The sequence below is a fragment of the Trachymyrmex cornetzi genome, unplaced genomic scaffold, assembly GCF_001594075.2.
Source record: "Trachymyrmex cornetzi isolate Tcor2-1 unplaced genomic scaffold, Tcor1.1 scaffold363, whole genome shotgun sequence".
Taxonomy (NCBI): domain Eukaryota; kingdom Metazoa; phylum Arthropoda; class Insecta; order Hymenoptera; family Formicidae; genus Trachymyrmex; species Trachymyrmex cornetzi.
In genome coordinates, this window is record NW_017298354.1 from 300,403 (window position 1) to 313,737 (window position 13,335).

The window sequence follows — 13,335 nt, forward strand, 5'->3', positions numbered from 1 at the left end:
AATATTTATATATTTAGATTAACAAAATCTTGTAATTTAAAACATGTTATTTGTTTGAATTAACAAATATTTAGTTGAGTTAACAAATATTTGCTCGATAGTCCGTGACCGCTACATTTAGTTGAATCAACTAATATTTTTTTGAAACAGCAACTTTTTTTTCTCAGTGTATCTTCATATTTTTGTCGCAGATAAAGTATTATATAAATCATATATAAATCATCATCTACAAAAATATATAATGTAAATGTCTAAATCTGCAAATGTATATGTATATTCAAATAGAGCAAAAATTCTATGATTTTTGTATACGTGAAATGACTATTACATGTTTGTACGGTAAATTTGTCATATTGTGCATTTGGTTTTTGATTCGGTATTTTAAAAATAGTCTTAGCGTATATATATCATTAATTATGTTAATTATGTATGAAAATCGTTATCGAGTTACGACGTGAATGATAGATTGACGCGAATAGATGGACAAAGATAAATCAACGCATGTAAATCTCTTACTACATTGCAATGCAACTTTTCTTAAACTTTTATATATAAATATTGATATTAATACCGTACATATACACACAAAAAGTTGTCCGCGAGTTTATTTATTTGTGATGTAACTTCATCAAGAGATCTCGTAGATTTTTATTAAAGTTGTCTCACTCGAAATTATTATGATTGCATATGCAATCACAATAATTTGATTTCGCATGTAATTTATAAGGCAAATCACGTGAATGCGAATTATCTACATCGTTCGCGTCTAATCGCATAATCTACAAATTGTTCAAGCATTTGCGAATGCTTGCATGAATATATTTAAGTATAGGATTGGATAGTAACTAGTTAAAAAGTTTCAAGATAAATAATAAAGTTAAAAAGTTAATAATTTATAATTTGACTTAATTATTTTCAAATAAGTTAATTTTTAAATTTAATTTTTAGTTAGTTTAAACATATTACTTTGTTAATTTATTAAGTTTTTTAAGATCAAATGTGGGGAAATTTGGGGGAATTATTAATATTTTAGATTGATACATATTGCGTTGAAAGTCCGACAACCATATCGGCACGCAATTATAATTTCTGAAATTAATTCATTTAATATGAATATATATAATAGTTCAACATCTTAATATTCAGACCGTAGTGGCGCTTCGTATTTAAAGTAATGTTTCTAACATAAACGGTCTTATTTCCAATCTTATTATAATTTATTAATGTTTTTCTAATAAATTAAAATTTTTTTATTTCTTTAAAGGCGTTAATGTTCTTTTTTAAAATAAAATTTTGATATTAGATAATGTTAGACAATCTGTTTTTGTAATTCATTGCAATTGTTGCAATCATGTGATTTTTACTTTTAATAAAAAAAAAAACAAAGATTTAACTAGAGACTATGATGATTTGAAAGGAAAATTAAGCGAATATGAAATGAAAAACCCCTTAGAGAAGTTAGTTAATCTATTTCAAAGCGAATATTATCGAAACTATGAGAAATGGAAAAAATGTTTGAAATAAAAGTTGAATGTTTTGAAGAGTACTTAACTTTAATTTAATTTAATTATAATTAAACAATTTTTTTTAATTTTTATATAAATAAAATTTTTCTACTTGAGAACAAATTTTTTAAAATTGTTATTGTAAAATATTCTTGAAGCCATACAACTCTTATTTCAAACATTTTTTTCTTCCTCATAATTTCAACGATATTCGCTTCGAAATAACCAATTTTTTTTAAGAAGCGTTTTTTACCTCTTGAAAAAACAGACACGGATATAAAAAATACGTGCCTCTTATTTCTGTCAAATAATATATTCAAAATTTATTCAAATTAGAGAAGGAAACTTCAGTGCCTTTCCATATGAGAATATGTGCACACATCGAATATTTTTGTAGTACTTTTGTTTGTTGTTCTGTACTATTGATTTTGATCCAACTCTGAATTAGGTTTTAAATAATTGAAGCACAACTAACAGCGATTTCGTAACGATATAAATAAGGATCTTATTAATTATATTTCACACATACACACGCACGCGCACGTATACATACACAAAATATATCAATTTTTCCTTGAATGTCATTATTATGAAAATTTCTGATTTCCATGAAGAAAAATACATAAGCTGTAGAAATAAAATGAACGATCGCAAAAAAAGTTTATCATTCCTTACCACACGTGTTTTTGCTATTGCAACTAATTTTTTTTCCGTGATAACGATATTGTATAATTCTAAATATATAATTACATTACAATGATGTCACGATGTTTCAATGCAATACTACAGAAAGAACATTTTAACATTATCGGAATCACGGCAATGGTACAGCAATTTTTCGCTGATTTCGCAACAAAGATTACAATATTGCAATGTTTCAGTAAAAATTATTTTGCAATATGTCTGCAATCATTTTGTGTTGTACTTATAGCTAATATGTTCTTACTTTTATGTGTGACGTGTATGTAAACGCAATTGGTTGGCCATTACATTCATAGTTCGTAGTAGTTATCTCCTTGTTACGGTCAGGTGTGCATTTTCATTCGGAGGACGCGTATTATCTAAAAATTATTTTTATACTGCGTTTGCGACCTAGTTTAACAGCCAGAAAATACATCGTGTACTTTGTAAGCGTAAGTTTCTTAATATTTTTTTCAGACATATTTCTTTTACATACCTTTAAAAATGCTAAAAGTCTTAATATACAATCATCGTAATACATAACTGTCATTTTTTAAATGTTTTATACGCCTCTTATTATTCGATGTCCAACCATTTTTTTCGTATTAATCTTTAAGGGGAACGCTTAGTTTCTGAGACGATGTATGTTGCTCTCTCTTTTGGACTCGTAAGGTCTTGATATTCTTCTTGTGTGGTTTTACTTTTCACTCACTTTGATTTTAAATCTTATGTTCACATCATCTATTTAACTTTATCATTTAACCTTTAACTATCTATTGATTGATTAGTTTTAATATTAATTTATTGTACCAAAACAAGAATAATAATTAACAAACGCTCGAAGTTTGCAACATAAAACAATTCAAAAATCAGTGACCAAATAACGAGCAATATAAGGTTTTGTTAAAATATTTAATATAAATTTAACATATCAATATAATTTATATATTGATAATTATATTGATATGTTAAATTTATATTAAATATTTTAACAAAACATCTTATATTGCTCGTTATTTGGTCGCTGATGTTTTAATTGTTTCAATTTATTGTACCTTTACAAACATCATTATACTCCGATATGAATTATATTATACAGCGAGTAACATTCTACCTATGCATTCCAATTTCCTATAGCATTCAACATTTTATGTCTTTTTGACTGTCAATTTTGCAACTTTTTTGGATATACATATGTCATTTATTTACTGAATTAATTTAGAGTATTTAAACCGAAATAAGAGGCTTATTTTCTATGGCTAAACTAGTATACACTTTTGAAATTTAAAGTGAGATAGGTATACGTTCGATATTTAGCGAAAGCGAGAAAGAGAATTCTACTACAGTCTAGTGCAGGAATAAAAAAACAGACTTAAAATCACTCGGTTTGCAACCGTGAATGACTACATGTTACTTTTCTCATAACGTTGGAATTCATGTATATCATTCATGTATTCTTTACCATTAGAATTTATGTATTATATATTCTTGAATTGAATAATTTAACTAGTACAATTTCTGTTGAAAATGGCTCGAAAATGAGTCAAAACATTTGATTAATAGTATTAAAATGTCATGCTAATAATGTTAAAAAATATTTACAGATTTGAGTTATGTCATTTAGTAATTATATAAATTAATGAAAACAAATCAATAAAATCTATAATAATAAGTTTATCTAATAAATTAGATACACGCAACTGCTAAATAATAATCTTGGAGCAACGATTGCAAAATTAAAAAAGATTGAAATAATAGAACAATGTAACAAATGAGGATCAAATACTGTATCTGGTGGGGTGGAAGTCTTTTTTTACCACGTTACAATTGATTACAAGTCGCTCACAACGCTTGACTAGTAGAAAAATTCTAAGCATCTCGGGCGATACGAGTGGTTGTGTCAATCGCAACGTGATCAAACGAGATACGTCCTTGGTGCGCATAAATTAAAATTTACAATATGCAGGGTGATACAATCTAGAATCTAGAATGTCTCGTTATTTTTAGACATATGAAATAATATTTTTACTTAAATTGTGTAGCATCAAGAGGGGTACAATATGCTATTAATAATTTTTCTATGGATGGAGGCGCTTCGGAGATTTCAAGGTTACCTTCATTTTTTAAATTGGAATTGTATGATTTTTTTACGTAATATGATTCCTCTAATTATTCTGCGTATAAAAGTATTAAGGTAGAAGTATCGAAAAATCAATAGTTTACGAGACATTTTATACATTATTCTGGCACATGTTGACAAAGTATTAAATATCACGTAAACTATTAACTTTTGAGGGAGAATCCCGTTTGCCTACAAAACGATTGCCTACAGCTTTGTTTGCACACAGCAATATTGCACACAGCCAATAATCAAGCCTTTATATCAATAAAATATACGCATGAATTAATCACTTACGTTAATGACAGCCCGTAATATAGACTTTAATTGAATCAACAGCATTTTTTTCTCAGTGTATAATGAATTGTGATTATATAACATTAATTGCATTTTATTACATTCTTCACATAAACAAAGGAATTTGAAGAAAAAAATCGTATAAATGCTGTTACTATGCGTTTAATACATACATATTTCACGTATTATGTAATATTAAATAATTGTTTCTCTTGAAGTAATAAAAAATTCTGACGTTACATAATATACTTATACATTTATAAAATTACATTAAATTTATAAAATTATTGAATTTTGCTAAAAAAATTATTGAATTTTACTTAAAAGAAATATTTTTGTGATGTTAATTGCATTTTATTTAATTGGATATCCATTCTTGACTTAATTCGCAACATTTTAAGAACAATTCCAAGTAACAAGGTATCATCTATTTGACGTAATTAATTGGTCACTTTTAATCAACAACGTCCTATCATTATAAGAATGACATGGATTTGTTACAGCCACATAATGTCATATTAACCAACATCGAAAATATGTCATTATTTTCGTATTATTAACGGCATAATCAGCGTTGCTTGCACATTTCCGCCAATTTTTAGTTTGGTTCCTGCCCCTTACTTCACCAACTCACGCGCAGCCTAAATGCCGACCGATATTTAGGCTGCGCGTGGGTGAAGTAAGTGGCAGGAACCAAGCTGAAAATTGGCTGAAATGTGCAAGGAAATCCCAGGAGTGGTATAAATAAATGACGTTATTAATTGATCACTAATAACGTTACCAATACGTCATCGATTAATCATTTATCTGACGTCAATAAGTATGATGTTGTAAATACGTCATAAATAAACGGCGTCATTAATTGGTAAAAAAGATAACGTTATTATTACATCTTAAATAGATCACATGACGTCAATAATTCAAAATGACTAACTATTGACGTCAAAATGACTACAGTTTGCTACCTGGGATGTGTAATATAATTATACAAGAATATTGAATTCTGATGAATGTATTCCATCTATTCGACATTCACAAAATATTCGTGAGATTTCCTCGTAATGCGTAGCGACTCATTCAGTTCCTGACGTATCTATTTCCTCCTAATTAAATCGCAACGGAATAATCTATTCGACGGGAAATCCTGCAGTTTTTCGTAAATCCCCGTCGCATTTTTGTCACGCAAAATATAATTAAATGAATTAAAATATGACTATATACAAAATATTAGACTCTCAAAGGTAAGTTTTGTTAATTGAGAAATGATACGTATTTATTACATGATTTCAGAAAAGTAAACCGTAGAATAAACTTCTCCTAATAAGTTTGTGCGTCATGATGTCCACGGTACGATGTCTGATAAAATGGACAGGAAATATAACGTGGTGGGGCGAACGCTCGTGCACCTTAAAAGCCTTACATGCTACGAGAAAAAGTCAGTATTCAGTTTATTCTTACAATTGGCGGTAGTTCGACAAATTTTTCCAATTCGGGTTTGACGATAGATGCCATTTAATATAAAACGTTGAAAATAATAATTTAACTTCCGGAAAAAATACAATACAATCACAAATATACGTATGTGCGTCAGTTTTGTAGTTTTTCAAATATTTTGATAGAACAATTATTCATTGTTATTACATCAAAGGGTTGTGGGTAAGTTAACTTTTTTTAAAACTCTAAGTTAAATTAAAGTTAACAGCCTTGAAAATTTAACTTAATTAAGAATACAAATTAATCCATGATGAAATTAATTGAATTAAAAGTTAAGTTGATAAAAAAATTAAAAAGCTAAAAATTAAATTTGTTTAATTTCATAAAAAAGAAAATTTTAATAAAATAGTACGAATCTTGTGACCGATGGACTTATACTTTCTCGATCATTCGTTTAGCAAAACTAGCAACTTTTTATAAATTCTTTTTAAAGTGCCATCCTCCTGACTTGCCGACCAATATACTATATACTACATCCTAGACAGCACTAAATATTTATGATAAATATTTATTATTATTTATTATTATTTTTTTTAATATTATACAATTATTTTATACATATTTTACATAAAGTTTTATTCGAAATATTATTAAAAGATAAATATATTTTACATAAAGTTTTATTTGAAATATTATTAAAAGATAAATTAAATATTTAATGTAATATTTATGATAAGTATAAATAAATATTCCTTAAGTATTTTTTATTTAAATTTTAATGTCTTATTAAGTATTTCCATAGCATTTACAATAAATATTTCATAATATTTACAATAAATGTTTATGATCTATGCAATCTAAAATCACAAAAATATTTACAAAATATTTAAAATAAGCTTTATAAATATTTATGAATATTTTGTAAATATTTTATAAATATTGTGTGCTGTGTCTGGGGATGTTAGCTTCAGTACTAATACGAAACTGACATGAGTGGTGACTGGTAACAAATGAAAACTTTGCTTTTTTCGCGTGCGACATTAGTTACGAAAAGCATGCCGCGCGTGGAGCCTTTCGATGATTTTTATTCACGTCATGACTAAAGGCCTAGTTTACATTGTGCACTTGATGCGAATACTAACTTTCTATTGAGTTATCTTATGATAAATTCGATCATTCGCACTACGCTGAATCAGTACATATTAAAATATCTCTTTATATAAAATATCTCAATGCAATGATACAGCTGTATAATCAACCCTAACAATGAAATAATACATATATATTTTGTTAAATAACGTAACAATATCATTAGTAGATAGTTAACCATTTAAAATATTTATATGTTTTTACATTTAACTTTGCTAATTTCGTATATAGCAGCTTTTAGTATACACTGATCTAACGTAGTGTAAGTGAATTCGCTGTTAATTTCGGCGATACATGTAAACATATATATGCATATATGATATGAGTATTTAATCAATCATTTTGATGCATATTATACCAATTTAATTCATCATTCTTTAAATTATTCCAAAAAAAATTTTGTTAAGCTAAAAATTCCTTTTAGCATTTCTTCTAATGCTAATTTCTTCACCTCTAGATAACTTTATCCATGAGATATCTCCCAGAATACAATGGAGATATCTCCTGGATAAGGTTATCTGCAACAAATCTTACATGAATCAAGCACGTGTATTTATTAACGTATTTATCTATAAAAATGAGGACACATGCGCTATGATCAAAAATAAATTTCTCTACTCTATAGAAAATTTTATTATAATAACTCGAATAGCTTTTTTAAATAAGAGGCTGTACAAGATACTAGCGGCACGCTTATATTTGTCAGAAGAAGTTTGTCATTTACGTGTAGCTACGCGTGCATGTCAGTATAAGCAAAACATTCTACTAACATTGAGAGGATTGCAATCCTAAATCTAGTACTGTGTTATACGAAATTTCTCTTACTTTCGTACTTCTTACTTTGTAGAATTCTTCTTGAGGTCGTACATAAATAGAAAATTCTCTGACATTAACACGAAACAACTAAATGTGGCAGAATATATTATTTTAGTAAAATTAAGATAATTTAATAGAAAGTTACTAATTAATGTGCGTACCAAATGCTCGGTGTAAAAAGAGTCAAAGCCTTAGAGTGCCGTCCTATGACGCGTATCGCCGTACGCGCGTATTCACGTATCGAAGGATCCGATCAATCACTGACGTTCCGCCGTTTTACGTACGCCAGTACGCGACAATATTGAACGTCCCATGTAGCGAATCACGCGTATGCGGATTAGCGGATTGCCAATCACAGAATCGTTCTGTTAAATCTACTTGCAACTTTCACAAGTAGGTGATGCTCTAAAAAAAAGAATCAAATGTCAGAAAAGGATTATCTAGTGGCATATATAGCCGGGGAGTTAAACTATTTATTTTTAAAAAGATAAACAATGATAACCTGCTCGTTATTGAAACACAAAATCAATAATATTAAAATTCAGCCCAAGACGAGCGAATAAATTAAGATGTTTTAAATATCGTAATAGAATTTAATGTTTAAAATGTGTGTGTGTGTGTGTGTGTGCATTAAAATTAAGCGAAACTAGTTTCAACTTTACAAAAGTCTTCAGTCGTAAAGATATTTCAAAATTAATACATGTGTAATTGTCGATTAAAAATTATATTTACGTTCGGAATATATAGTCAATATTTATAAATATTAGCAAACTTAACTATCAATTACACAAATGGCATTGCATTTTCAGATTAGCAATATGGTCTCGTGTCATAATTTCAATAACTATATATCGATTGCTACTATTAGTTTAAATGCAATTCTGATCGCGGCTGTGCCTTCTGAGCTTAAATTAGTTAATGTGGTAAGTGTATTATTGTTAGATAGCATTATTATTAATCATTCGAGATTCACAGAAATTCTTTTTCTCTCTCTCTCTCTCTCTCTCTCTCATTATTTTAAGGCGCCATTTTGGCGAAAAATTTCCACATCTGGCAATTTCGCACAGTCTATGAATATACTGGCATATGTTATTCCAGAATTGCTACATTTGAATGATTCTTTTCATTTACACTTTATAGGTATTTAGACATGGCGATCGAACACCCGATAATAATGGTCGCGAAATGTTTCCAAATGATCCATATGTAAATTATTCTTTCTATCCGACAGGCCTCGGCCAATTGACCACAGTAAGTACCACATATAATATCATCTGTGATGTAAGAATATAAAGTGTTTATAAAGCCTCACCTCTCATGCTTTCGAAAAAAATGGATAAACTTTAAATAAATGTAACTTTTACAAAAATGGTCAGAGATGTTCAAAAAAGCATTTTGTAGCTTGAAATCTTTATTACTTTTCAGATCTGTACTTTAAATAACGATTTGGCTGATTTTTACAGAGCTATAAGATTACAAACGACGATCCGTTAAATCTCAACATTTTTTGTGAACTTTGCAAAGTTTCATGCCATAAATGAGAAGTCGGGCACGAATACTGTTTATAGCTTTCAAAAGTGTGAACCTTCTCCTTCAATTTTTTTAAAGATTAATTGAATATTATTTAACACTAATTGATCGAATTTATGCAATCTTTTACAGGAGGGCAAGAAACACGAATATAGATTGGGAAAATTTTTGCGCTCTAGATATAATGACTTTCTTGGTAGTTTATATGTGCCAAAACTTCTCGTAGCTCGTAGTTCGGATTTTGAGAGAACAAAAATGTCTCTACAACTTGTTCTTGCTAGTTTGTTCCCACCGAGAAATGTACAACGATGGAATCCTCTTTTAAATTGGCAACCAATCCCGACATTATACGCTCCACGTGTTGATGACAATATTATTCTTCCAGATGAGTGTCCACAGTAAGTAAGGGAAAGCAGATGAAATGAGCAATCAGTGAAAATTTAAATAGCATTAATATCTTTTGTTAGCAATTCGATTATATAATTAATTATAGTTATATGATTATAAGAATGTAATTATACAGAATAGTTTTTAAAAAGACATATATATTGCTATTAATTTTTTAGATATTTAAAAAACTAATGTACAAAAAGTAACTCGATTTACATTTTTTTTTAAATGTTTTCAGATTCCTCGAGGAATACAATCGAATACTGAACTCGCCTGAAGGGCAAGCAAAGATTGATCAGTTCAAGGACTTGATGGGCAATTTGACGAGATTAACTGGCAAGAACATACAGACGCTAGAGGATCTTTACTTTCTTTATCACACTTTCATAGCCGAATCTTCTTTAGGATTGCCTCTTCCTGAATGGGCATATGACTATTTTCCTTATGGCCCATTATTTGATGGAATTGTAGCTTCATATAATATTAGTAACTTTACTCCTTTAATAAGGAGATTATACGCTGGTAAGTATATTGATCTTGATAAAAATATTTTATTTAATAATACATAACTATTAAAAATGTATATTAATAATTATGCAGGGTGTATCAAATGTGTGGAAACCTCGTAATAATTTGTGTAAAATCGAAAATATTTGCAAACGGTGAAAGACGTACTTTGCTATCAAAGAAAAAACTACCTTGAAATTGTGACACGAGACCATATTGCTAATCTGAAAATACAATGCCATTTGTGTAATTGATATATTTTTAATACATAATAAACGATATTTTTGCTAACTAAATTATATATGAGAACTATCTCAACAAGATTTAATTTCCTCTCTCAAAACAAATTGATATTTGCGGCTCAACAATTTTTTACGCATTCTTATGAAATTATTGAAATTATTTAAAATTTCGGGGGAGGGGGGGGCTGCAACCCCCACAGTGAATATCGGAACGCACCTATAGTAATATTTAAATAATTGCAACTATAATATATATGGTAGTATTTAATTGCATTTATAAGTCTCAAAAACCACGCGCATCCCGTTATAGAATCTAGCCCCTCAATTGCATATATATGTATACATATAACAAAATCCCCAAAAATTTTAATGTAAAATTTACAAATTAAATTTATTATATGTGTAAAAAATGGAAAACTGCAGTTTTAATTAGAATTTTGTTAGTATAATTATTACATGCTCTTGCATTGTTTTAGGTCCAATGATCCGTGCCATGACAGACAGTATGATAGCTGCACAAAATCCAAATGCTGCGCCGAATACGAGGATTTACTTATACAGTGGTCATGAGACCAACATTGCAGGTATGTTGCACGCGTTTGGTGTGTATAAACCGCATGTACCTGAGTATTCTAGCGCAGTTATTTTGGAATTGCAACAGATCCAGCAAGAGTATTATGTGAAGGTAAACATTTTTATCACACCCAAGCAATATATGTATTATTCTAATAATGAAAAAAGAAATAATACATATATAATTATATGTATCATATATCATGTAATGGATTGTTTTAGCTCGTATATTATCGGGGCATTCCACCAACTATCAAAGATCTTACAATCCCAGGTTGTGACACACTGTGTCCTTTCGATAAATATCTGGATTTAATTGACGACTTAATCCCGTCTGACGAGGAGATGATTTGCGACAAGAGACAGACTCCGAGTTACGCTGGCACGGAATATCCTGCCGGTTTGCAGAATATTTTGGAGAATTTAATTAAGAGATCAGCAATCGAGAAGAGCGTTTAGTGATGATATACATGCCATAATAATTAACATGTCTATAAAATCATATGCATTCTGCCATAAATATTATGATAAGATTTTTTCATGGAATCATTCTTTTTCATGTTTATTTATTTAATCGCTATTAAATATACTACGCATTAAAATTAAAGGATTACTTTTAATCGTACGAAATATACCTAGAATTGAATCTTACATAACATCGTAAGAAATAGTTACAAAGAGAAAACTAAAACAGCGTTTTGAAGGTCAAAGAGCTTCAATTATAAGACACATTAAACCGTTTAACCTGCAAACCATTTCCTTTTATTAAATAATGCTTTTATTAGATAATCGTGAAAAAATTTTTTAAATATTGAATTTTGAAATCGTGTATGACACAATGTTGTTAAACAATGTTGTAAAAAACTTTTATTATAGTTATTTTGAAGTTTAAAGTCTCTCCTTCAAATTCATTTTTTGAAATTTATTCTACGACTCTTTTTCGCCGAGTTGTCCTATTTTCAAGTGAATCATATATTTTTGACACTTTCTCTGGAAAATATTCATATGCAATAGGTATCAACTAATTAAATTATTTGAGGATGTTCTGTGAGCAGGTTGAATGATCAGACTTACATTTCATACTTGAAGATGGAGCAACGGATGAAAATCGGGTTTATATAAATTGCAAACAATAAAATCAGAAAAATGTAATAAACCAAAATATCTGATTAATTAATAAATAATAATAAGGCTCCACATGTATAAAACTATTTAGAATAAATTAAGGGCTAAGAGCCAGTAATGTAACAACAAATTTAATTTAACACATGAAAATGAAAATACTTATATATGTTTCGATCAGGTCATTCTCAATGTAACAGAAAATAAATTATTGTTGTCGGATATCTATGTAATTAACAATATTCTTCATGTTCTGTATTATAATGTTGCAAGTTAATAACATAAAATAGACATCGTAAAAAATTCTCGGCAATAAAACCATAATAATGTTATTAAATAAGAAGTCGAGAGTATATAAATAAAGAATGCAAAAAGATGGTGATCCACATCGTGGCCACAAATGTTGCAAGTTAATAATTTAGAATGGGGTGATCCCGATTGATCACGGCTCGATTGGACACCACCAATCACAGCGACCGGTGCTTAGGAGCTTTGTAGTCTCAAGCGCTGTGAGTGGCTCGTGTCCAATTGAGCCGTGTCCAACTGAGTGCCACCCATTTAGAATAGACCAACTCATCGTTGATTCTTGGCAGTAAAACTGTGATAGTCTTATTGAGTATGTTGAACGTAAATGAAAATGAACGCAAAAAGTGGTGATCCACATTGTGGTAACAGTTATTACTTTAAAAATTGGAGCAAATTTGAAAATGAAATAACCAGTGATTTCGACGATGTCGGATAATCTGATTAATTAGTTAGAATTATGTAGTTTAAAAATTGGAACTCCTTTTATTTCTTTCCACTTATATTATGTACTTATATTTTGCACTTATATATACTTTTTAGTTTGTTTTATTTTGTTTATTTCGTTTGAATGTCATTTCTAAAAGGTGTCCCAGAAAATTTGAGACAATACTCAATGTGCAAGTAGATTGGATTAAATTGAGTCTAAAAGTCGTGTACAATGTGC

The 13,335-nt window shown here is 29.0% G+C and overlaps 1 protein-coding gene across 1 annotated transcript; it reads left to right on the forward strand.

The window, feature by feature from the left end:
• The first annotated feature begins 6,054 nt into the window (after positions 1-6,054).
• On the forward strand, positions 6,055-11,887 carry LOC108763508 (venom acid phosphatase Acph-1-like). Its single transcript, XM_018511198.1, has 7 exons — positions 6,055-6,258; positions 8,811-8,924; positions 9,142-9,252; positions 9,664-9,929; positions 10,160-10,443; positions 11,147-11,355; positions 11,466-11,887. Exons 2-7 carry the CDS (start codon positions 8,820-8,822, stop codon positions 11,700-11,702), a joined length of 1,212 nt encoding a protein of 403 aa, XP_018366700.1. The 5' UTR covers positions 6,055-6,258; positions 8,811-8,819; the 3' UTR covers positions 11,703-11,887.
• The last annotated feature ends 1,448 nt before the right edge of the window (positions 11,888-13,335 follow it).